This window comes from Ceratosolen solmsi, unplaced genomic scaffold (genome assembly GCF_000503995.2).
Source record: "Ceratosolen solmsi marchali unplaced genomic scaffold, CerSol_1.0 scaffold8, whole genome shotgun sequence".
NCBI lineage: Eukaryota > Metazoa > Arthropoda > Insecta > Hymenoptera > Agaonidae > Ceratosolen > Ceratosolen solmsi.
In genome coordinates, this window is record NW_011948439.1 from 68,594 (window position 1) to 95,915 (window position 27,322).

Consider the following 27,322-nt stretch of genomic DNA (forward strand, 5'->3'; position numbering starts at 1 on the left):
AAACTTTATTTTAAGAAAAATATTCTATAAATTTACTATATTTTTACTATTATGCTGTCATATGCAATTTAAATGTGATTAAATGAAAATAATTTCGAACAAATTTGTATGCTATGTTTAAAAAGTTAAAATGCTATTGTGTTTGTGTTTCGAAACTATTGTTCAAAGCACGTAAGTTCTTTTACAAAAATCAAAAAATGCGCAATTATTATTAACTATGTATATAATTATTTCTTTAAATAATGTAATATTCTTTACTATATTGTTTATTTTTCAAAATAAATTGCCTATCAACAAGGTAGCATAAAAGTAGACATAAAGAAATAATGTTCAAATGAAGGAAGTATTGCACATTTTAACGTGCATCAAATTTAAAGAACGAACGACTAAGTAACAGTATTAGGCGGAGCGCACTACACGTTCGCCAATTGTCGAATATTTGTAAAAAACAGAAAAAAACAAACAAAAAAAACAAACAAACAAAAATAAGAAATCTTCTAATTTTCATCATGTACTGCCGCTTCGGTATCTAAAAGTGGCAATACTTTGCCCCGTTCGGCACTCATATGTAGATGACTATATTATTCATTTTGTAGATATTGTATCTTAAGATCCTATTAAGTATGTAGATCATAGTTAAATAATTTACTAGTAACTATTTATACTTTTATGTGCAAATGCGAAAATAACAAAAATTACCCTATCAGATTGCTCTCGCTATTTATTTTATTTTTTCAATGCCTATGGTAACATTTATTCATTAATATACACATTTTTTTAAGTGTATTGATTTTTTATATATATTTGAAAGTGTACAAAAAGATGCATTTTTTATAACGGTAATTATTACAGTGTAAATTAGTAATGAACTACTAATTCGATTAATTTTCTTCTTGTACACGAAATAATTTCCAATGACATTTTAAGTCTTCCAATAATTTTAAATTTTTTTATTCAGGTTTTATGATTTATTATGCCAATGAAATATATAGTATTTTAACAAAAGTGACGCATAGTGTGAAAAAATTTAATGCATCTTTTCTGATAAAGTTCAATGTTTTATTAACAGTCATTTTTTATTATCTTGAAATGTATTGTGTTTGATTAATGATTGTTCAAAAAACTTTTGAATTTTCAAAGATATTACAATTTTACAATAATAAACTTTGGTTTGAAAGACTTTCATTCGGAAACGATTATTTGCTTTTGTTGCAATCACAACCTGAAATAATGAAAAATTCATAAATAAAGTATTGCCGAGATGTACACAAGGCTGGGTTTTTTGTTATTTCGCCAATTGATTTAAGTGCCTTAAACGATTATCGTTTTTCTTTTTTGTATATTATAGTAAAAGATGTAAATTTATTTAAAGTGAAAAACGTTTACAACTTTTTACTAAAAAAATAATGCAGTTTGTCAAACTTGTCCAAGGTCTGTGATTACTGGATTGCCCATAGCAATTATGTATATGTAAATTTGTATACTATTGAAGCGTTTCTTTCAGATTAGACATCCTACCGAAGATATCTTAATTGTTCTAATATAATGAGTATTGAAGAATAATATAACCAATTATTTAAAAAAAAGTAGATTTTCAAACTATTATTAGCTTCTTTTTTCGAATCCTTCGTGTGCAATATAAATAAAAAAATATAATTTTAATCATTTATAAACTAGTCAATTTTGAAAATATTGATTGAAAAATTGATTTTACCTCATTATCTCCTATTCTTATAATTAAGTTCTGCACATGAAGAATAAAATGTATAGTGCGTAATTTACTTGTACAATTTGTTCATATTTTTTTACATTCATACTATAAATATTATTGAGCAGTGTACATAAACAAATTAACAGTTTGTAACAGCTCTATATTGTTGTAAAATTTTACATATATATTTTTATTGTTGAAATTACAGATGTGATATAATATAGTACGGTTGAATAAAAATATTCTTCAGTTTAAAAAATAATGCTATTTTATTATGAAAAAATTATTGTAAAATACCAACATAGTATATATATATATACATGTACTTTTTCTGTTTTATAATTAATGATTTTTTTTAAACGATCTATGAAATTTCGACTGAAATATAAACTCGAATAAAATTAGTACCTATTTATATTTAATCAATACTCTATACAATATTCTATAATTAATACAAAACAAAATTATAGAGATTAATTTATCAAATACTGTAAAAATATCAGATCGCAGAAATATACTTTGAATGCATTTCAATGACAAATATATATATATATATATATATATTATATTTCAACAGAATTCTTTAACATAAACTTGAAGTAAATATGTACAGAATTGAAAAAATTATGAAAAATATATGATACAATAATATTATAATTAAATATACAATTATTTAGGAATGAAATAAAATTTTTTTAATATTAACTTACTTCGATGCATTTATTAAATGCTATATATCGGATAAAAAATTAATTAATAAACCACTTTATTCAATTTGTATAATTTTAAAAATATTTGCAATGAATTTTTGAAAATTTATATTTTGTAAAGGGCATGTATATAATTATTAAAAATTATTATTTATATAAAATTTTTTAATAATTCTTTTAATATTCAATATTAATAATATTAAATGATTCAGAATTTTGAGAATTATTATTTATACTTAAATTCATTAATTACATTTTATTATTTACACCTATATATAATAAATTTATATTGGATTTTTTGTAAATTCAGTGCTTTTCTTTTCACTTAATATCTAGTTTCCGCTTTTTCCTCATAATTAAATTTAAAATGAGCAAGCAATCACAACCAATCAACATAAAAATATTTCTACGCAGAATCGAGAAAACTTCAACATCGCATGATGCATTGGATTGCTGGTCCACCTCATTAATTGTGTATGTGTATTTTTAGTGGAATTTGACAATTGATTATGCATGTGAGTTTCACCTCTTGTCAGTATTAAGTAATGATAAAATAATTTTCATTGCAATATAAGAAAACATCAAAGTTTTAAATAATTTTATTTTTCATGATATTATCATTATAAAACAAAGTATTTAAAAAACTGGCATTGCTGTTCGTTCACCTATATCGATAACCTCTACACTTGATTTACGTGCGCAAGTAAATATATGTTTTGGCCTACTCATTTTCAACATAACTTTTGAATAAATATTTTAATATCCATATTTTAATAAATATCTAGGCCGAATTTTGAGACGATTATGGATTCATTTGGAGATAATTTTGTTAATGATTTGGATGTTGATCCAGCTGCAGAATTTATAGCTCGAGAACAGGATCAATTAGCAGGTCTTGAAGTTGAAATTCCTCTAGTTGCAACTGCTTTATCAAATACTGAAGGTTATTTCATCATTCATATTTGATTTGTATATATTGTAGTTTGGTTTTTAGTTTTATATTTTTTTTGAAGATGAACTAACTGGAACAGTAAAGGCTAATAGTGAAGATGATGGAGGAAGTTTCGAAATGATAAATACTATTGATCAAAGATCAGATATATTAAATGGTAATCAAATAAAAAATTATTGTAAATATATGTCAGTTTGTATATTAATTAATAACATATGTGGTATACAGAAAATTTAACGCCTCCCCCATCTGTACCTATAAAAGAAGAGCCAGAAAAAATTAAAAAATGGAGAGAAGAGCAAAAGGCTAGACTAGAAGAGAAAGGTGAATTAGAACAAAATTTTACATTTATTTTTTATTTATATTTCATGTATTTTAACATATTTAATTTATACACAGATGCTGAAGAAGAAAAAAAAAAAGAAGATTGGAGAGTAGCTGCTAAGAAAGAATTGAATGATTGGTATAAACATCATACAGAGGCTATTAGCAAAACAAAAGCTACAAATAGGTAATACTGATTATTTTAGTGTGATAAAACTTTTTAAATTATATACATTTTGATTGTGTTAAAAAGAGACAAAATTAACTTTTGTCCAAATATACTGAGTTCTGAAATCTATCATTTTGATTTTGCTTCTTAGGGAATCAGCCAAGTAAGTTGATTAAAAGTATACTTGAATACATGCATGAAAGCTAAATATTGCAACAAACTTGTATTTGCCTTAATTCATACTATTTTGATTATTCTTTTTTAATTTATAAAAAATATTTTTATTTTAATATTTTTAATGTAATACTTTTAAGGTAGTGCTTGCTAAATAATTAGATATTTGTTATTCTTATTGAAAATATTTACAACTTCAATTAAACTGGAATGACAAGTACATGATACTTATTAAATCTTATTGCATGATTACATAATTAGCAAGCACTGTTTTAAAATAAAAAAATTAATGATAAATATAGTTTGTATAGGACATGTAAGAATTTAAATCATTCAATGAACCCTGGCATATTTTTTCACATAAAATTTAAAGGTCTTATATGTTGATTTGAACTGCTTTACACCAGCTATTCTGGTTTATTAAAATTTAAGAATATTGATTTTTAAAAGCATTAAATAATAGATACTATTGATATCTTTATTTTCGTTTATATTTTAAGAAGTATATCACATTAGAGTACTTATTAATTCTTTAAGAATTTAATATTATTAATGCATTAGCCAATATTTGTTTTACAAAAATTCATTATTATCTTCACTGCTTTTTTTCATTTATAATTTATAATTTTAGTTTTACTTTAATAAACAAAGTAATATTACTTACGTTAGTTTTTCAAGAAATTGAAAATTTTTGTAGAATGTATTCTATATAAAATCATGATGAAATGCATGGTTTGATTCTGCAGTAAATGAAGCTACTTAAGTAGTAATATAGAAAACAATAAAGCTTGATTTTTTAGGGATTCTTAAGATTATGCAGAATAAAATAAGAAATTTAAAAATATTTTTAACTTTAAATTAATCTTTCTCATTAACTGTATTATTTTCATAAAAAAATAATCAATTATACTTACAATCTATATCCATATAAAATATTTGGATAATATTTTGATATATGATGATAATATTTTGATATATTTGGATAATATTTTGATATATGAAATAATAAATATAATTTTTTCTTATATACTATTTTTTCGAATAATCGAATATTAAAACGTGATTATAATATATGTAATTATAAACTTCGTTATAAAATATGCGTAAGAAATATGTTGCTATAAATTTAATAACCTACATACTACATATTTTTTAAAATATATATTTCAAAATATTGTATAATCTTCTGAATTCCTTGAAAAAATGTTGTTTAGTCTTGAATGCATACTTTGAAGTGCATGAGACATCTTTTTGTCATGAAACAATTTTTTTTCATTAGGAATGCCGAAAAACAATTTGTTGCGGAGGCTGATGATATTGAACCAGGTACTGAATGGGAACGTATTGCTAAACTTTGTGACTTTAACCCCAAATCATCAAGAACTTCTAAAGACGTATCCAAAATGCGTTCGATTATTTTACAACTGAAGCAAAATCCACCACCATCTATTAAAGCTTAATATATCATATACAAGTTATTTAGGCATAGTGATGTGTACATTATATGAGTGCATTTATTGACGATTGTTCATTTTCCTCTATGACAGACCACCAAAATATCTATACTATATGTATATACATATATTGGCACTTTAGGGATATGTATTGTTTGATGTAAGAAATTAAATAATTAAATTAATAAACATAAATATAACAAACATAAATTCAAGAAATATATTTATTTATTTAGATATAAAAAATATGTAAGTTAATTCTAATATAATTTCATAATGTCACTTTATTAAGAACAAAGCAAACTGACTTTTATTATAATTTTTTTATTATACTTAATAAATAATTTAAATAACTTTAAACTTTTGTATGTATTAATAGCTATATATTTAAATTTATTATTTAGTTCTTGTTATATATTTAAATTTTTGGTATAAAACAGTATGAAAATAGACTTTTGAATAAGTTGGAAGTTACTTAAATTTTTGATTACTACATCACATATTGCTGTTACGGGACAAATCTTAAAAAAAGTGTCACATGTGCATTTTTGTTTATACATTATATAAATATACATATGCCGACTTATTAGATGAAAGATCTTAATTCTTATATTTAGTTAAAGATAGTTTAAAAGCTTGAAAAATTTTGAAGTTTGGCAAGTTCGTATTGACCATTGTCTAAATTATTTAAATAATTCATAAAAATACTGTTTTTACATTTACAAAATCAAGTTATTTTGAACTTAGTTTCCATATTGCAAGCAGACTTTAATGATTTGAAATTGTCATTATATTTCAGTATAAAATAATTTTCTCTTAATGGAAAGATTTACCGGTGTCCTGAAAAAACATTAAAAAAATTTTTTTTTGATATTTATAAATGATAAAAAAAACAGCAATACACATTTACCTTAAACAATTATTGATATTTTTACTTGCTAACTGCATTTCATGACGCCAGCGATAAATAAATGGATATTTAATTACATCAATTGTAGAGGGAATAGCAGAGTATACTGCAAAATCAATTTTGGTCGGGCTTTTTCTACAAATTAAAGGGAAATCCATAATTAAATTTAAAAATGTATATTTTATTAAGAATTCTATATGTATATATAACAGCATAATATTATGTTAATATTTAATATTTAAAAATAATAGCTATATGACAAGCTTATATATTATATAACAATTTTGTATATATAAAACATTCTTAATTTATTTTTCAGAAATTCTACATTTACTTGAATATTTAGTTAATTTGGACATTAAAAAAAATTTAATTTTAGTTAAATTTCTTGTATCTTATATTATAACAGAATTTTTTAATTATTAATTTTATCGTGAATAGTACATGCACATCTTAAATGATTTCTTAATATACATATAGTATTTATTGTTACAATAAAATATAAATCTCATTACTTCGACAATATAATTAATCACTGATTTGTTAGAAAAAAAAATTATGAAAAATAATATTTTATTTATAAAAATAATGTAAGTAATTTTTTAATACATTAATTAATTTTCTTACGGTAGTCTAATGACATAAGGAACACTTAATAACATTTTTAAACTAATGTGATAATTTGATAAATTCGATATACTTAAGAAAATATATAAATTGAAATATTATTCTACTATTAGATTTATAATTTATCATCATGTAAACAAAATATATTACTATCTAATAAAATAGTTCTCATCTATATTCTTAAAAAGAATTTAAACAATATATTAAGATAGAAATGTTGGTTGTCGAACAGTTCTGAATTATTTTGAAAAGATATAAAAATTTATAAAAATGAGATCAAACAATTAAAAGATTTATAAAATTATTATGTTGCCTAAATATTAATAAATATTCATTCTTTCCATAATGTTTAATATAATTAAAAAATATTCTAAATATTGATAATGAAACCATACCCCTCTAGAAATAATTCTTCCTTAATACTATCATCAGCCAAATCCATATCATCTTCATCAGAAGAATCTACATTATCATTGTTGTTTATACATAAAGGAGAAGTAGGAGGTGTAATGTATTCAGAATTATCTGTTAATAGAGAATTTATAAAATATTATGCAAAATTATGAAATATAAAATTGTATATGATTTCACCTTCGATTTCTTGATCTGAATCTGTTTGAGATTGTAATGTTAAATGTATGAACATATTATTAATCTCATCTACATTGATTTCATTTTTTAATTTTGGCTGCAAATAAATATTAAAAAATAATTTAAGTATAAAGAAAATTTTTAATTTATATATAAATTTATATACTCAGATAGTATTTTATTAATAAATGCAACTATACCGTTTCAAAATGGTTCATACAAGTTTTTACTATGTCTAAGAGCGTTATTTTTGTCCTTTGTTGAGACATATTTTTTAAAAATTTCTCTAATTTTTCTAAACCTTCATTGCATTGTAAATCAGTGAAGTCTTTTAAAAATGGCCAATACTCCTTCCAAGCAATTTGATATTCTGAGGCTAGTTCTCTAAGGAAAATTTATTTAATATAATTTACTGTACAAACTATAAGAGATGTTTAAACAAGATTGGATACTCTTTACTTACCTACCAACTCTTTCAAGGCCTTTATCAGTGTCCTTTAAACGTAAAGATAAATTTAAACTAGGACTTCTAAGCCCATTACAGTCATTGGATCCATTGCCTTTTGTATTTGGTGTGCCAAGTATTCGAGGAGGAGTTTTCCATTTTTTTCTGAATTCTAAAGCTTGTGCTTTAGTCATTGGTCCAGCAAAAGCTCGCACCTCAATTCGAGGACTAATAGGATCAACATTTAATTTCTTGTAAAATAAAAATAAATAATTTGGTATTTCAATCATATTATACATCTGTAATTAAGTTAAAAATGAAATAACTTACTAGAGGACTAGATGGAGAAAATGGTTCACCAATGATAGGTTGTAAACTATTATCTTCAGCACGCAAAACAGGCACATAATACTGTTCTTCTAATAACAGTCGAATTTCATTAATTAGCAACTGATCGTTCATTGATTTCCTAGTACACACTATCTAAAATAAGAAAAAATAAAATAATGCAAAATATTACATAAATAATATTCACAATACGTAAATATCCAAATTACTGCGTACATCCGCGGGTGTTTGTTCATGCTTATTAAGTGGAGTCCTCAAGCATTGTGAATATGTTAATAATGATCGAACGCAATCCTTCAATCCATATTTTGCTGCAAAGTGCAATGGTGTTTCATTTAATCCTTTATCGGGTGTATTCAAATATAAGTCTTGCAGAATACTAGCTCTATCTACATAAGTCCGAGTCATATCTATATCACCATACAACAGTTTTACAAATTCTGGATCACCTACAGTATTCAGTATTAGCTCACACATGGCTGAACTTTGCGTACTTTTAACAGCGACATGTAAAGCATTGTAGCGACAACCTTCCTATATAATATAATTACTTAATTCAAATATAAAAATTAAGGATGCTTTAATTACTTTGAACTGGTATGAAACGATACAAACGTGTAATATAGTCGGTGTATCACCATTGCCAACCAAATATCGTGGATTTTCCCAAATGGTAGTTTTAACAGATTCGATATCTCCATACTCGATAACCTTTCTAAACTGTGTCAAATTTTGCGGCTTCAATGATTTGAAATTACTACTCTTTTCCTCTGTAACTACTATGGTGGGTAAAGAGTTAGCAAGCGGATTAGGTAGTATAGATTCAAGACCATTGCGAGCGAATTCTTGTGCCTCTTCTAGCGTCCTAAAAGTCTTTAAACGACCTTTGGTGTATTTTTTGATAATATTTAAAGCCTCGACCTTGTCGCAATAAACATGAAAGTGCGTCTCTAGTGTAAAAAAAAATAATAATAATAAATTAGTAAAGGATAGTTGGTAGTTTGAAAAAAGATAATGGCTTACTACACTACCTTTTGTTTCGGCTGCATCGTCTTCGATCGGCACGTAAACTGCATGGAACACCGAATGCGAAGACGGTGATATTAATTCCATGTCGTTGGATAACTTTCATAATACGCTAAAAATCAACGATAGCGTAAAGTACACCTTGAGCGTACAACAATTTACGAAAAAAAGAACACAACTATGTATTAATAATGACAGCACGTATTTTCTAATAGTGATGTACGCGGACTAAGGCTTACAGCACAAGACGACAGCTACTTGTTCAAAAAGTGGGAGGGGTTTGGAATGGGGTGGCCCATAAATTGCTGACGGCATACGCGTTTAGGATTGTCGAATATAAGAGAAAGACATTGACTGACAGGCGATAAACTTTCCAGCTTAAGATAACAATGTCATTCTAGTAAATGACGGATGCACTTTGGGGCTTACATCTGTTTATCCTTTGCACTTATAATAATAAATAGGCGTATACGGAATATGACCGTATCAGAATTAACCAATCAACATTCAACTATCAAAATGCTGCGCGCGCATCATCACAGACACCGTTTATAATTTTGCAAATATGCGCAGATGTAGTTTTTAATAGTTTGTTTTTTAATAAGTAGTTTAATAGTATCTGTAAAGTTGACTCTGCCATATCATAATACAAGAATTCAGAAGTATTTATTATTCGAATAAGTTTTTAAGATTTTCAATAGTCGCACCCGATATTTCGCACAGCTTCTCGAAATTATAATATCGTATATATTTATGTTGAGTGAAATGAAAAAATAGGAGGAAAAAATTAAGCTTAGAAAATAAGCGAAAAATAAATATGTAAGTTGTAGATTAATTAAGTGGATGTAACGATTTATACAACAGATAGACGACTGATACAACTGATAGACTTTCAAAATTCAGGTATTTTGAAAATTTAGAAAGTTTTATTATTTACATAAAATAATGAACATTTTAACAAGTCATATTACGCAATATTTATATTATATTTGCATTTAATGAAAATTTTTCTAAAAATGAATATAAAAAGAGGCTGCAAAGTATTCTCACAATATAAATATTTTATATCGAAAATAGAGATATAATATTGTGTAATATTGTGTAGTATATGAACAGTGAAAGAAAACAATATACGGATGTTTATGTTACGATATAAATGAAAATAACAATGACAAAAATGAATTGCAATAACGGTAACTACTTAAAGTAAAAAATTCTAGATTAAAGTTTTTGCAACCTTTTATTAAGGACCACGTGGACTCCTCAAAAATGAGATTGTAAAAAAATAAAGAAGAAGAAAAAATGAAACAATTATGAATAATTGTGAAAGAGCGATACGAATTTAAAAAGAAAATAGGCTGTTGGTCGTTCAAACGCTTCGGTACAAAAACAGCCCGAGATACACTGTTGTGCGTTATCGTAACAAAAGCAAGGTTTCAGAGCTAACGTCATGCGTGCGCGACCCGGAGGGGGTTACAACGTATGCGGCTGCGGTGGCGAATCGGACTGGCGACGTCGAGAGCCATGGAGAAACGAAGCAATGAGCTGAATAAGCACAAAGTGAGTAACGAGAGAGCACCGAGCAGAACAGAGTAGCTCGAACGGCGAACGAGAGCGGCTCGCGTCGATCTACATTCGTGCTCCAATAAATTCCAAGGAGCCACCGTGCGTAGACATCAGCAGGCGCGATGAATCTGTCGTTCGCTGGTTGCGGCTTTCTCGGCATTTACCACATCGGTGTCGCTGTCTGCTTCAAGAAGTACGCGCCGCATTTGCTACTGGACAAGATAAGCGGAGCCTCAGCTGGAGCCATCGCTGCTTGTTGCCTACTCTGCGACTTACCTCTCGGTGAGCAAATAACGTGTTACGTTCTGTTTGTCACATTTGTCAGTCATTAATGAAAAATGTCCGTGTAATATAGAGAGAGGGGGGAGAAAGAGAGTGTCGTGTATGAAAGAGTGAGCAAGTAAAAGAATGTGTGGCTGTGTGAGAAAGAGAGAGAGAGAGAGAGAGAGACGAAGCTAACACGCGGAGAGCTCTTGTTTACAAACTTAAAACCTTTTTCTTGTGCGCGCCGTACACGCTATTTCTCAGTGCGCAGAAGCCTGCCGCTCCTCCGAGTACGAGATTTTTGAGTAGAGGCGCGTGAGTCTATCCGCCTGCAATCGTCATAGCACGCAACATGCACTCCACGTCCGTACGTGGCGGTGTGCGGCAAGTCCGCGGTAAAAGCTTGAGGCAAAAGGAAAAGTTAGTCGACGATTTACAGAAGTGCGACGAAGTACGAAGCGCTCAGATGCAGATTTTTGTGAATCCACATGGGGGGAGATAAGCAATGCCTCCTCTTTGTCTCCCGGGAGCATAGAATCGCTCTCCCCCGGAGCATTGGTCTTGAACAAAGAGAAGAGAGCGGTAAAAGCTCGGTTCGACTTGGCTCACATTGTGTGAGCCAGGAGAACTCCAGTGCCGCAGAGAATAAACTTCATCAACATGTTTATCGTTCGTGACACGATAAGTTTGTCTCTCGTATCACACGACATTCGCGTTAAACTACACGAGTGCATGAGCGCGCGGTAAGAGAAGAGAGGGACAAAAAGGTGGAGATTGATCGCATAATAGCTCGTACAAGCATTTTTGAGAAACGAACGAAAAAAACGTGATTCCACTAATATGATCACTAAAGTCAGACATATACGTTTTTTTGCTTTACCTTTATCATATTTTTCTTTATTATATTCGTTCGCTAATTTCGTTACCTCATTGCTACTCTCACTTTACCCAATAATTTGACTTTACTGAAATTCATTACAAAATCAATGGATGTTCGTGGAATACCAAATTCTTAATAAATGTTTAATACTAAGTATCCTTATATTATACATTAGACTGGATTGCATTTGCTCTATTAAATAAAATAAAGAAGATCAATCCATATATTTTGCAAAATTATTGTAATTAAAATATATTCGACTGAATGTTATGAAAAAAAATCAATGGAAAGTGATTTTGTTTCAAGAGCACAACTATCGCAATATTTATTCAATGCTGTCTTTCATATCTAAACCACGTAACAATAAATTTTTTATTAAAAAATTATTTATGTAAATCTTAACGTCGGATTTACAAACAATAATATACTGCAATAGTTTTAAATAAAATTTAATTTTCAGTGAATTCCCTTTAATTGCATTGCTACTACATAATAAAATTAATTATTGGTTTTAATCGAATTAAAGTTATTGTTAAAAATGAATTAGATTAATCATCCTATTACATAAATGATTTAAAATTTACTTCATTTTGTCAGTAAAATTCATTTTTATATTTGTGATTGAAAAATCTTCGAAACTTGAACTAAATCCAAATGCAGTATATTAATAAACGATAAACTTTAATAAATAAATCGGCCAACTGATATTTTGTTAAATACCTAAAGTTCAAAACTAAAACCTACAAACGTATTATTGTTTTTAATTTCTTTTCAATTAGCAAACAATTTTTATATTAAAGCTTATTCCGCAAAATAAAATAACAATAAGTGCAACTAGTTCTTACTTAAATTCTTTGTTGAAATAGTATTAAAATCTTTATTCATTCTAAATATTACTTTTTAGCAAAATTAATTTCGCGTTTGATTAACATTTTTTAAATTTCATATTTATATGATGTTTTAAAATACTTAAACTTATTTTAGAAATAATTTTCCTATTAAATCTCATTAGCCATTAGTCATACGTATAGTATACATTTAAATATATAGTTTTAAAAAGTTTTATTAATGCAAAATATGATTTCTTTTATATTTAAAACGATTATTTAAAGAATTAAAACATAATTAAATCATAATATATCGAAGTATTTGCTAAAATTATATATTCATTCGTAGTTAAATAACTATAGAAATAATTTATTTATTAGCTGTTTTAATTAAATAATATTTAAATATGACATTATAACATTTGATTTATAATTACATTTTTATATATATGTGTGTGTGTGTGTGTGTGTGTGTGTGTGTGTGTGTGTGTGTGTGTGTGTGTGTGTGTGTGTGTGTGTATCCATTTAAATACAATTGCACAAGTCGATATTTAGGTGCAATCTATTAAAAGTTTAAGTAAAATAGAATAATATTTTGCTATAAATTATAAAAATTCTTATAACAATAAATACATAGATCTTAATATTTAAAAATCTTAATATAAAATAATATGTACGTATTCTTTCAGAATATTATTTTATTAAAATTAATAAATTTGCATAAAATATAATGATTATAAAGAATTTTAATTTTTATAAATTCATTTATTTTATATTGATTGATTATTTATAATTTCATTGAATAATTTTAAATTACTACTTATTACTTCATAACACTACTGAATTTGTTTTAACATAGAATTTTTATATCAATTTTTTTATTTAGAATTTTAAAACTTCTTGTGGAAAGCGTCATTATTTTTAATTTAATAACTAAAAAAATCGGTAAACAATGTCCTTAATTTTATTTCTCTATACGTGTAAAACATTTATTATTATTATTGTCATAATTTACTTTGTCGTACTTATCATATACTTAATTTCATTTTCGTAATGACAAAAAAACGGAATAGATTTTTTGTATCGCTGAAATTTTTAACATATAGTAGAAGACAAATTTATGCAATATATATATTGCGTGCGTGCGCGCGCGCGCGCGCGCGTGTGTGTGTGTGTTAAAATGTATGAAATAAATATAATGTATGTAAAATAAACAAGTATGTGGAGAAATATTATTTTATATTGACTATTATTATTTGAATATTGAAAATATAATAACACTTCTATAAGATTTTATTCTGAGCTTATATTATATTTCTTGTTCAATATTTATATTATTTTATTACAATTTTCTTTAAATACTTTATTAAAAAATAGATACAATATCACAAAAATATTGTAAATGTTTTTTGTTAAACGTCACAAATCAGAAATTTTTAATCTAAAAAATGTACACGTATGTGAATGTGACAGTATCATACATAACATTATTGCGTGTTAACTAATGTAGATAAAATAAAAAAGAATAAGTTTATCAAGTACAATAAGAGTGAAAAGTTATTTTATTATAAATTATAAGAGTTGTTAAAAAGTGGATATGTAAAAAAATACAATATAGAAACTATTTAATGTACTGAATAAGCATTTCAACTTTTTGGATGATATTAATATTTTTAAGAATTCATTGAACGATATTTAAAGTTTTATTTACATATGAATTCAAGGCTAATTGTGAATATCTAATTATTCAATAAATAACTACATACTCTGGTTTAAGTTTTAAATAAGTAAGAAAAAAGTGAGAACCAGTATTTCATTTATTACACTACTCATTGAAAATCTTTATTAAATAAATAAATGTATTTTTATGTATATATATATATATATATATATATATATATATATAAATAAAAAAATTAAATTTTTTACTTCACCTCTTATTTATCAGTATATGCATTAACTTAAAAATATTTTGAAATATTTTTCACAAATTGTTAATGTATTCAATTTTCTAGTCGATACATATCAAATGAACTCAATTTGAAGTATAATTCGAATCTGGGCATAACTTAAACTGTCATTATATAATTAACTATAAATTATCTCAAAATTATCTCAAAAGTAATAAATACCTCATTACGCAGACAAATAGATGTCGCAGCAGAATATTGTTTTATTTTTGCAAAACTGCAATTGTAATCTTTATCCATGTACTATGTTATTTTTCAATTAGTTATATAATCTGATTTTCATTTTTCATATCAATGGTGGCATTAGTCAGAGATTAAAATATTATTTTGTTTTTGTTTTGGGAATAGAAAATGATTTATATAAAGTATTCATGTACCATAGGTATTGGTATATTATTTTATATTATGGTTAGATTAAAAAAGAATAAAGTTTTTTTTTAATTTACAAAGCAATATGAAATTATATCTTTATTGATTTTTATATTGATAATATAAACCGATATTCTAAATAAAATGTTTTAACTACTCAATGAAAATAAAAACATTAATGGCTTTGCTAAACTTTATTTTAATATTATGCATCAGTTACATAGCTAATCTTTATTGAAATGTAGATAATATTATTGACCATAGTAAAATCAAAATTATTGTTATAGAATGTAAAAGTATTCGAAAAATGAACTTTCCTATGTTCGTATTTTCAATATTTCAGGACTACTTAATTTATATAAATATGTAAAAAACTGAAATTTTACGGTTAAAAAATAATATCATAAACAATTTATTTGTAATAATTAATAAGAACTATAATAATAATAAATAAATCGAAGAAAAACATTATTTATTCATGAAAATTAATGAAAACAATGACAAACATTAAATATTTTTTTAACTTTAATGAAGTCTTTAAATTCTCCACGAAAGTATAATAACAGATAGGGACATAAAGTTGAAAAATTTATAAAATAGAATAATATAATAGTTATTCTTAAAAGCTTTCATAAATATAAGTAACTATTTATAATAATTTTCAAATACAAAAAGCAACGTAGGCTACTTGTTAAAATTAAATATTTTGAAGAACTGATTAAATATTCAGAATCTTCGTGAAAATGTATGGATATGAGTAAAGTTATGAAAAATGTTAACTTAAAAAGTAGACGAGTTATTTTATAAAAGTATCGATCGAAAATGAATGAATAATTATTCGTTGAGTATTAGTAAATATAAGTATATCTACAATGATAAATAAAAAATTCAATGAATAGTGTATTATTTATCTAAAAATTAATATATTGTTATTAATCCTGCAGTACCTATATTTGTTTTATTTTTATAATTCAAATTACAGCTATAATCGGTGAAGATTGTAAATATAGTATTTTTTCTAAATATTTAAATTATCTAAATATATAAATATGATGTACATATTATATAAAAGAGGTGCCGTTTAAACACTTTATTTTAATAGTTAACTATTAATTAAACTCTTACTAATTGAAAATCTATTACATTAAAGATTACATTTTCTTTCACCGAATTTCGATTCAGAGTGATATTTATTAATCTTATTTAAATATTGATGAATTAATTAAAAAATTTTAAGTAATACTTAATAAAAAGAAATAATCAAGTTATGCATACAATTTAAACAATTAATGTCAATAACGTGTTATGTAATATATAAAGTGTATCACGAATAATATTGTTTAAATTAAAATTAAAAAATCTTTTTCTTTATATTAGAATGTAATAACATTGTACTATTGTAAATAAATTTAATCAGTGCCCAGACATAATAAAAAAAGAATTTTTAAATTTATGTTAAATTTTTGATGAAAATTTTTTTTGTTGAACAAAAATCTATAATAAATATTAAAATCTTTTCAAGTAAAATCATTCCTAAATTTCATAGGAAAATAAAAAAAACAAATTTTCGCATTCTCCAATTTTTATATACAACAGTGTCATATACTAAAAACAATAATTAAAATACGTATTAGCTAATAATCTTTTAGATAACTATTTCATTCGTACGCTTTTATAACAAATAAAAATTGTGATCAAAAGTTTATTAATTAATACTTATTGTTATGCAAATATTATCTTTTACAAAGATATTCATTAATTACTAAAGTAGAAATAATTAAAAATAAAGACATAAATTAATATGAATATAACATATTTTTATTTAATTATTTAAATTTAATTATACTAAAAACATATTTACAATTATATTACATGTTTATAATATGATTATAAAGAGTATTAGGAAAGAAAAATTATTACTTTAAAATGCAATCGTAATAATGAAAGAACATTTTGTAATTACAAATTCATTTATAATATAATATAATCTAATACAACGTTTTTCTAAATTTATTTATTCGCCGTACAAATTATGTATTTGTAAAAGTTGCTCTTTATTAATAACAACTTTTCTTTGAATTAAAATTTCAAATCGTTCCAAAATTAATTTTTAGTGATATTATGGAATAAAAAATCAGTGCTTTTAATCTATTAAATACTACATAATACTTTATTCTTAAAACTCAATACTATCGGCTTCAACATTTTTATTTCTTACGTCTAAAGTATTATAGTTTGTAATTACTTATCCAATAAATATATTAAACGAAGCTACAAAATCTTTCTTTTTATTTATATTTAATTTGAACGTTATTCATAATTGAAAATTGTCATATGATAAAAATATGGACAAATAATACAAAGATTATTAATAGTTGTTACATTTTCTTACAAAAATATCTAATAATTGCCATATGTAAAATAATGATTTTAAATTATACTGACGTACGTTTCTTAATTATTTTCACACAAACTTGATAAAAATGCAGTTTTATTAGCACATAATTTTTCTTTTAATTTTATAAATTAACAAATAATGTTGAAAAAAACCATGAATACCAAGATAATAATAGTGATTCATATAAATTCGTCAAAAAAGATTTTATATTAAATAAAATAAAAATGTAAATAAATAAATGCGCATAGAATAATAAAAAGCAAATAAATTGCCTCTAAAAATAATAATATTGTATTTAAAATATTCTATTCAATATTGCAAGGAGTGGATTGATTTTTTACGTTTCTTTCTCGATTCGATACGTTATTGTTGTATTACAATATTACAGCACCTTTTGTATGATTTATTAGTTTTTAATACTATTTTTAATAAAAATATAAAGTATTTTCAACACAGCTACAGAATTCACAAGGTCAAGCATGTTGTGAGTACGTACGAACGAAATAAAGAGAGAGAGAGAGAGAGAGAGAGAGAGAGAGAGAAAGTGCGCACATTTAATTGTCAGAGGGTTATTGTTGCGTAAGAATCGTTCATAATCGTTGTCAAAAAAGACTTTTATTTTTCGTGCTACCCACGTGTTTCATTGACGTGCTGAGGAAGCTTGATAGTTATTACGAAGCCGCCGCTTGGATTCATGGGAATAAATCAAACAATTTGCAACGGTGTCTAAGCGCATTCTTCAATTCAACGAAGAAATGGATACATTTCATTTTCAGTCGGACGAGTCAGCTACCACAACCGATTTCGACCCATCTTGTAAGTGCTTCTCAGACCACCTCTCTCTCTATATATACATATATATCTACCCCCTACAGAGAGAGAGAGAGAGAGAGAGAGAGAGAGAGAGATACATACATATGTACATGTTCTTGAACTCACTTTCATTTTCACTCGTACTTCGCTTACTCAATCGCTTACTTAGTCAATTAATCAATCAATCCGTTAGTTAATCAGTCATTCGATCGATCGATCAATCATTTAATCGCTCACTTATCACTCACCCATTCTCATTCTCACTGGTACTCTCACTTTCAAGCCACAGATCGATGACCTATGTATGCCTACATACAACCACCCGTGTATTTGATTACGGCAATGTGCGGATGCATGAGTAATTCACATTCAAATATGTGAAAATTCAGCTTCTTATAATTATATAAGTGTATGAATTCTAACAATATTGATATTTAAATTTCTTCTTTTCTTTCTCTCTCTCTCTCTCTCTCTCTCTATCTCTATCTTTCTTTCTTTCTTTCTTTCTTCCATTGTTCCATCTTTGAGAATTCATGACTCGAACTCTTCGTCTTAGCCAGGATTATAGAAACAATGAGAGTAATTGTTGGCTAACTAACTATTGTACTATATAATATAATTACTTAGGCAATTTAGCGACTTAGTTTTAAAGTTTAATTTTAGATATAAATATTTACTTATTTATTTTCCAGAAGTATACTACTTTAATATAGTTTAGATATATTGTTGAATAGATTGATGACCAGTCTGATATAAGAAATATTGTAATTTAAAAATTATAATATTAATTATACGTAATATATGTAGTTAAATTAGTTAATGTAATTCTTCTATTTTATATATAGTATATCTCGATGATTTCCAATAATTATAAATGTATTGTTATCAAAATTAATTTTTTTTATATTTTATGCCTTATATTTTAATTAATAAATTCATTTACAATTTATCTTTAGTATTGATAAAGCAAAAAATATTAACACGTTATTACAATAAAAAATTCGACCAAACGTAATTTAATAAATAATAATTTTTTTTTCCTTTTGAAAATAAATGTCTTCACATTTGTCTCCTCATATTTTAATGCATAGAATAATTTTATAATAAATTCGATTAAAAAAAATTATAGATCTTTATAATACTTCTAAATGTCTAATATTATCAAAAATCTTATAATATTAGTATAAATCGTAATTTAGAAAATAACTGTACATTGCTAAAACATCATAAATATTTTTAATATTGCTATTTAATTTTCAGTATTAAGGAGTATTACTAGACAATATATATTTTTTAATAATCTAGTATTCATTTCAGCATAAAGAATAGTATAGCGATTTTAAAATACTAAATATATCATATATAATGTTGATAAAATACCTATATACTTTTATTCAGGTATATTATTATTTAGTCATATTATTGAATGAAAAATTATCACAAAAAAAAACATTATTATTAAAAATGAATATTAATTATTTATATAATTATTAATATTAATTAAAACTCTGAACAAAGGTTACATTCATAGTTCTTATAAGATATAGATTTGCAATGCTTAGAAAATATAGTATCAAAATTTAATTAAATATAGAATAATTGAATTTATATACAATTTATAAATTTATTTAAATATCATTTAAAAGCAAGTTTAAAGAAAACATTTTTGTTTATTATATATTTTCTGTTAAAATATTTTTAAAAATATATTTATTTAGCGAGTAAAAAGTAAAATTATGTTTTCGTGTTGTCTACACGAAATTTATATAAATATTTAATTATAAATGCATTGAAGTATTTTTTTTATTTAATGCATTATTCGAAATACATTTAAAGCATGTTATATTTACGCAATGATAAAAATTTAATTTATGTTAATAAAAAATTATACACTCAAAGAATATATTGAAACGAAGGAAATTCTATCCGATATTATTAATTAATGTTAAGCGAATAAAATTATTACATAATTGAATTTGGAAATTGTAAATTCATGTATCTTAATAAACGAGCTTTTTTCTACTTTTCTAGCCTAAATAGAGAAACAGTTAATAAATAAAAATTCATAATATGCTTTTACAAATATAATATTATTTGTATTCTTATTTATATATTTTATTCGATTGTCTTCATACACGGTTAAAATAATTAATTTGTGAAAAAAGAAATACTACTTATCTAATCTGGTTAATTATTAGGAAATTCGGTTATAATAATATTTTATGTTTTCATGTAAAAATTTTATGCGAAAATATTAAATAATTAAAATTAAAAAAGCATGATTAATTTTTGTTTCAAAGTGTATAATAAAAGTAATTCATAAACTTTTAACCGAGAATAAATCATAAAAATTATTCTTAGAAATATATAAATTTAAATTTATTTCATTTAATATGCAAAATTATAAATCTGATTTTCAGAAATTTATAAAAATAAAATATAAAAGAGATGATTAGCTATATAAAAATAAATAAAAAAATAGACATTGTCAATTAAAAAAAATCTTAATGGCCAATTACTATATACAATTATATTCCACTCTGCGTATATTACTTACTTTAAAAATTACATTAAAAACAAAATATACTTAAAAGTCATTGAATTTCAAAATCTAATTGTACATTTATCTGTCATACAAGCTCGCATAGCTATATTATTTAGAGGGTTATTATGAACAAAGTGAATATTCAAAATTATATTTTAACTATTTTAAAAATAAATTCAAATCTTTATTGCAATCCTTATTGAAATATTAAATATTTCAATTTAAAATATTCTTTATTTTATTAATTTATATTGTAGCTTAAGAACCGAAGCGTAAAAGAATATTGTATAATATAAAAACTAAATATTTTGCCAAAAACCTATTATTATATACTATATACATAAACAAATTCTTTTCTTTTTTTATAAAAGAATTCGTTATAGATTTCGCTTACTTTAAAATTATGCTCCCGATACATATCCCGATATGTATATTGAAAAATCTTGTATTCACTCTTGTAAAGTTCTTAATATTTTTAAACTTATAAACAAGATTAGAAGTTCTTCTAATATCTTTCAACAAAAATTTTTACATTACACTTTCGACTTTCATTCTGAATTCGTTTCAATAGGTAAAAATATAATAATTTTAGTTAATAAACAGTTGTTTCAATGACGGCCCTAAGTTAATGAAAATTTTAATTATCTCGTAAAGATATTTTATCTGTTATTTTTAAATTGGTTAAGAATAATTTAGTTATCCATAACCATTTTTTAAATAATATTTACGATTTTAAAGATAATTTAATTTTTATAGCTTTAATCTTAAATAACTGTTAATTATGAAATCGTGGTCATATAAGTCATATAAATATTGTGAACTTGTCGTTTGAATAACTATACTGTACCAAGAGATTATTATTGCTTTTGATGATTTTTATCAGCTGTCAATGTTTTATCTGAGGCAATGATAAAAGCATTTGTTTTTCTTGAAAGGTAATATTTAGGCTTTGTTAAACTGTTTTACATTTGATTCCTTATTTCGTAAATTGTATAATCATTTTCTTTATCGAAGATTATAATTTATTGTGTTTATGTTATCTGGAATTAATTTAGATGCATTTATTAGTATAAAGCATTTTTTATTTTAAATTAAAGATACTTGACTTTTTTCAAGAAATTATGAATTTTAATTGAACGCTCTGACTACATGTTCATGAGTTTTTCTGTATATTATATACGTATTCTGCATGTTTTATATGTATATCTTATAGATTTCACATAAAAACTATTCTTATCAATACGGCAACTTTTGTAATGTATTTCAAAAATTATAGGAGAGATGACGAGTAATCTCTTGCGGTTGGCAAGAGAAGCAAGGCAGCGAGCCCTCGGACCATTCAGCCCATCTTTTAACGTACAAGAAATTCTTTTAGAAAGCTTACAAAAGGTAAATATAAGTATAAGCTTTCGATACTGTAATCACACTTTTTTGTCAGCATCGAAACTTTTTTTGTGCATTTTAGTTTTTACCAGATGATGCCCATATTCGCGTTAGTGGAAAATTACATATTTCATTAACCAGAGTTTATGATGGAAAAAATGTTATAGTTTCTCAGTATAATTCTAGAGAAGATCTACTCCAGGTAAATATTACAAAAACAATTCTGGACTATCTCCTGCATTTTTGTCTCATTTAAATTTCATTTTCAATATTTTATTTAATTTACTTACAGGCATTACTTGCTAGTTCTTTTATTCCATTTTTTTGTGGTCTCTTACCTCCAAGGTTTCATGGTATAAGATATATGGATGGAGGATTTAGTGATAATTTACCGACACTTGATGAAAATACAATAACTGTTAGTCCATTTTGTGGAGAAAGTGACATATGTCCGAGAGATATTTCTTCTCAATTATTTCACGTATGATTTCACTTACAGTCCAATCATTTATAAATAATTATATTAAGGTTCAATAACAATTATTTTTGTCTTCTTCAGGTTAATTTTGCTAATACAAGTATTGAACTGTCGAGACAAAATATGTATAGATTTGCTAGAATTTTATTTCCCCCAAATCCAGAAGTGAGCCCAATTTTTAAAAGAATATATTTATTCATTAATTTTCACCTAAATTTACATTTTTTTATTTTTGTTTTAGGTTTTATCAAATATGTGTAAGCAAGGATTTGACGATGCTTTAAGATTTTTAAATCGAAACAATTTAATTAATTGTACACGATGTTTAGCAGTACAATCAACTTTTGTAGTTTCTGAAACACTAGAGGATAGCAGTACAGAATATGACCCTGAATGCTTAGAATGTAAAATGCATAGGCAGGTTGGTAAATAAATTTTTATCAATTATATGACTGGCTAAGAAGATAAATATTTAATGTATTTTCATCACATTTAGGAAGCGTTAGTTGCAAATCTTCCAGAAACGGTGATGATGATTTTTCAAGATGCTATCGACTCGGCGAATAAAGGACTCATAAATTGGCTTTTTAAACATAGAAGTATCAAGCTGTTATCATTATTAAGTCTGCCATACACATTGCCAGTTGATGTAGTATATGCTACATTTACAAAGTAAATACAAATAAAAAAATAGAATAATTAATAATTTAATAATCCTTTTATTAAGAAAATAATATATTATTAATGAATCAAATTTTAAATAAATAGCAATTATACATTCTTAAAAGATTTAGCATTTATCTACTTAGTCATTAGTAAGCTATATTTATGAATGCTTCGTTATAAATAAAATAATTCTATAATTAAAAAAGGATATAGTCAATAATTACTACTTTTGTTTTACTTTTTTTACTTAAAAAAAACGTAATTCTGAATATATCAAGTGCGTCATAGGTCAAGTCATATTTTTAAATCTCTTTTTAAATAATTATAGATAACATAAGCAGACTTGATAACAATATTTGATTTAATAGAAAGGCACTGCTTATTTGCTTACGTCAATTAAAATAGTTAATAGTAGATTATCATTTTTTATAAAAAGTGCGATCACGTATTTGCGTTGCGTTTTAAACTTAAATAGAGGATGTGCGTGTGTGCGCGCACGCGCGTGCGTGTGTATTATAATATATATCAGTCATAATTTAATAATTGATAACAAATTATTCATATTGTTTCTGTAGATTTATACTGAACGCTCCCAGAATCCAGAAAGGTCTTATGGAAATGAGCAGATATTTCTTAGAACAATTAAGTCTTGTTTTTCCTCAAATCAATGTTTACTATCAACCCATCCCACAGACAATTAAATGCCATGTAAACTTTATGGAATATGGATCAAGTATGAGTATATATATTATTTAATTACATTTGATAGTATAAAAACTAATTTTGTATTTAAGTGAAATTTTGATTTAGATATCTACGATGTTGAATCAATAGATGACTCTATATTTAATCAGCAAAAAACTAATTTAAATTTAACTCTAAAGTATAATGATGCGTAAGCATTTTATTTTTATTATCTCAACATTTAATCAAAGATATATATTGTTTATAAACAATTATTGTAGCTATTTTATTGTAATGTTTAGAAAGCCCTGGACAAATTGTAAACAATCTACCAATTGTGTTATAAATATGTCAGACTTGACAATGTCTACAATAAATAATGATACTTTGGAAAATATTCTACAAGTATGTATGTAAATAGCAAAGTTATTGAGTAAAAAATGATTTATTTTAACTTCAGTCTCACCTCACTTTAAATATATTGTAGGTTACAGGGGAACAGGAAACATTAATGGCATATTATTATATGGATAATAGTAGTGAAGTTCACATAACAGAACTTTTTGATGTGAATAATGAAAAATTAGAACTCAAAGATGATTGTATTAGGCTCCATCAACCTCAAGAAGAGTCTTTACAAACATTCAAAACCGGTGATTGGAATGAAAATCATTGGGTGGTTCAGCGTAATGGTTAGTTTTGATATGTCATTTTTGATATTTTCATATTTGATATGTTAATTTATTGAATGAAAAACTTGAAGGCATAAATATAGAATTTATTTTTATGAATGGAAAAATAATAGTTTCTTCTAAATAAAGTAATATTCTTCATTATACAATAATATCAATATAAAAGTTCATTGTATAACTTATAGTATTACACAAGTTGAAACACATTTTCTATAAAATTAAATAATTGTGTGACAGATAAATACTTTATGCTATAAACAATTGAAGTTATTAATAGTTTTGAATTTATTTTTATATAACTAACTATTTTGTTTTTTATGAAATAAATTTTGTTATTTCATTAATAATACTATCTGAATTATTCATATCCTAAATAAAAATAATAAAATTCTTGATTTAAGCTGACTATATTCAAACTAACGTTCATTTAACTAATTATAAATGTGTATTTATATATATAAAAGATATTCTAGTTTAACAAGTAAATTAAAATTATTTATATTATTCGTTTCTATAATTTAAATTACATAATTTCAGAAAATTGTACTTGTATTTTATATTGATCATTAAATTTTCTTAAATTACTAATACAAAATTAAAGTTTAAGTATTAGTTTTCTATCATGAATTAAGCATTTTATTAATATAAAGAAAATTTTCTTATAATAGTATAGCACTGTTCAAATACAATGTTCAAATTGAAAAAACAACAAGAATTACTTCAATAATATTCACAATTGGTAATTATTACAAATAATTGCAATAGTTATTAAAAGTATTTATAATTTTTGCTCAATTTTTTCTTTCAATATATACCTTTTTTTTCACTACAAGATTACTGCGTATTTGATTATATAATACTATAATCTTATTAATAATTTTTTAATAAAATTTCTTCCAAAGTAAAATAGATATGTTATTTATATAAAATGTTTATAAATTAATTAAAAACTCTAGTACACAAAAAGTGTTTAATAGTATTATAATCGAAAGATAAAAAAATGCTTGATAATTTTCTTTTAGAGACTAAAATTAATACTATTCAATTATAATTTTAAATTATTAATTTGCGGGTGATAAATGTTACAAATACCATTTTAATTAAAAGTTAAAATATATATTATAATTTATTTATAGCCTTTTATAGTTATTTTATACGAAATTAATGTATGTATTAGTAAATTAAATTGATTTATTAGATCGTTTTAACAAACACATAGATTCAATAAAAACATAATTTTTAAATAAAATATTCGTACAAATTTGTATTTTCTTATTTTTATAACATAATATTTAATATAAATCGTGTTACTTTCTAATAATATATATCAATAACACATTGTATCACAAAGATTTGTTCAATATTTATTAGTATTATACAATATCATCAATGCATTACTTACATTTCAAAATCATATTAAAAAAAAAACAAACAAAAATAATGTTTTCTTGTTTTATTATAATCATAATTTATAAGCATTACAAATATGAAAATTTAGTATGTTTAAAAAGTAAAACTATTGTCATCAAAATTAAAAAATATTCTTTAAATATTTATCAAAATTTGGAAAAAAGTTAATTTAACTAATAAGTCCAATAATATTTAATTAGTAACATCAATGAAATTATTATAGTTATATTTAGTCAATAACACTATTACTATTTATATTGACAATGTATTTTGTATATATTTAAAGTTGGATTTAATTAATAATAGTAATATTTTAGTAATATTCAGATGTCATATTCATTAATTAAAATTGCACATTTACAACTTGCATCTTACATTATTTAACATTTTTTAAAAATAATATCTTATATATGTTCTTTATCTAAATTTGTACTTAATATAATATCAAATTATACTTTACATTTTAAAATATATTAATCTTAAACAAATCTTAAATTAGATTTCTGGTCCATAAAAATTAAAATCTACTAAAAATCTAGTGATTATTATAAAAAAAATTGCAATTTTTATTAAAACTTACAAATCTACAGCCTTACAAAATGAAAAGAATTAATTTCATAAATCTCTTAAAATAAATTAATCATTACTGTTTTTAGAAAAGAATCACAATCGTCGAAATTCAAATCAACCTTCTTTTTCCAATAATTTGAGCAAAAATGATCGACAAGATAATCATAATAATCACCCAGAATCCGAAAGCAACTGGAATACCACTGTATATCTAAATCCATAAAAAATTATTATTAAGCTTCGAAGGATAATCAAACAAAAGCGAATGATAATAAAAATGTCTAAAACAGCGAAACAAAAGAATAATTGTTTTAATTAGGTTTAAATTAGTCTAGAAGAATATGTTTCAATAAAACTGACAACTAA

General features: G+C 24.3%; 3 protein-coding genes across 4 annotated transcripts; 2 read left to right on the forward strand and 1 right to left on the reverse strand.

The window, feature by feature from the left end:
- The first annotated feature begins 3,176 nt into the window (after positions 1 to 3,176).
- Positions 3,177 to 5,621, forward strand: Clc (clathrin light chain). Of its 2 annotated transcripts, XM_011503555.1 has the most exons (6): positions 3,177 to 3,364; positions 3,435 to 3,530; positions 3,602 to 3,697; positions 3,773 to 3,884; positions 4,018 to 4,029; positions 5,320 to 5,621. In XM_011503555.1, exons 1-6 carry the CDS (start codon positions 3,226 to 3,228, stop codon positions 5,498 to 5,500), a joined length of 636 nt encoding a protein of 211 aa, XP_011501857.1. In that variant the 5' UTR covers positions 3,177 to 3,225; the 3' UTR covers positions 5,501 to 5,621. The 2 variants fall into 2 exon arrangements, with proteins under 2 accessions (XP_011501857.1, XP_011501858.1); XM_011503556.1 differs by lacking the exon at positions 4,018 to 4,029 and having other exon boundaries at positions 3,178 to 3,364; positions 5,320 to 5,617.
- A 764-nt stretch (positions 5,622 to 6,385) lies between these two features.
- Ankle2 (ankyrin repeat and LEM domain-containing protein 2) lies at positions 6,386 to 10,060 on the reverse strand. The gene is made up of 9 exons (XM_011503557.1): positions 9,447 to 10,060; positions 9,031 to 9,365; positions 8,632 to 8,949; positions 8,398 to 8,550; positions 8,086 to 8,318; positions 7,823 to 8,006; positions 7,623 to 7,719; positions 7,427 to 7,556; positions 6,386 to 6,539 (listed from the first exon to the last, which is right to left on the reverse strand). Exons 1-9 carry the CDS (start codon positions 9,526 to 9,528, stop codon positions 6,401 to 6,403), a joined length of 1,671 nt encoding a protein of 556 aa, XP_011501859.1. The 5' UTR covers positions 9,529 to 10,060; the 3' UTR covers positions 6,386 to 6,400.
- Positions 10,061 to 10,803: 743 nt separating this feature from the next.
- Positions 10,804 to 27,322, forward strand: bmm (brummer). Its single transcript, XM_011503558.1, has 12 exons — positions 10,804 to 11,289; positions 22,350 to 22,462; positions 22,539 to 22,658; positions 22,749 to 22,937; positions 23,016 to 23,099; positions 23,176 to 23,355; positions 23,431 to 23,606; positions 24,176 to 24,333; positions 24,411 to 24,495; positions 24,587 to 24,689; positions 24,772 to 24,976; positions 27,043 to 27,322. The coding sequence occupies exons 1-12, from the start codon at positions 11,130 to 11,132 to the stop codon at positions 27,177 to 27,179; spliced, it is 1,710 nt and encodes a 569-aa protein (XP_011501860.1). The 5' UTR covers positions 10,804 to 11,129; the 3' UTR covers positions 27,180 to 27,322.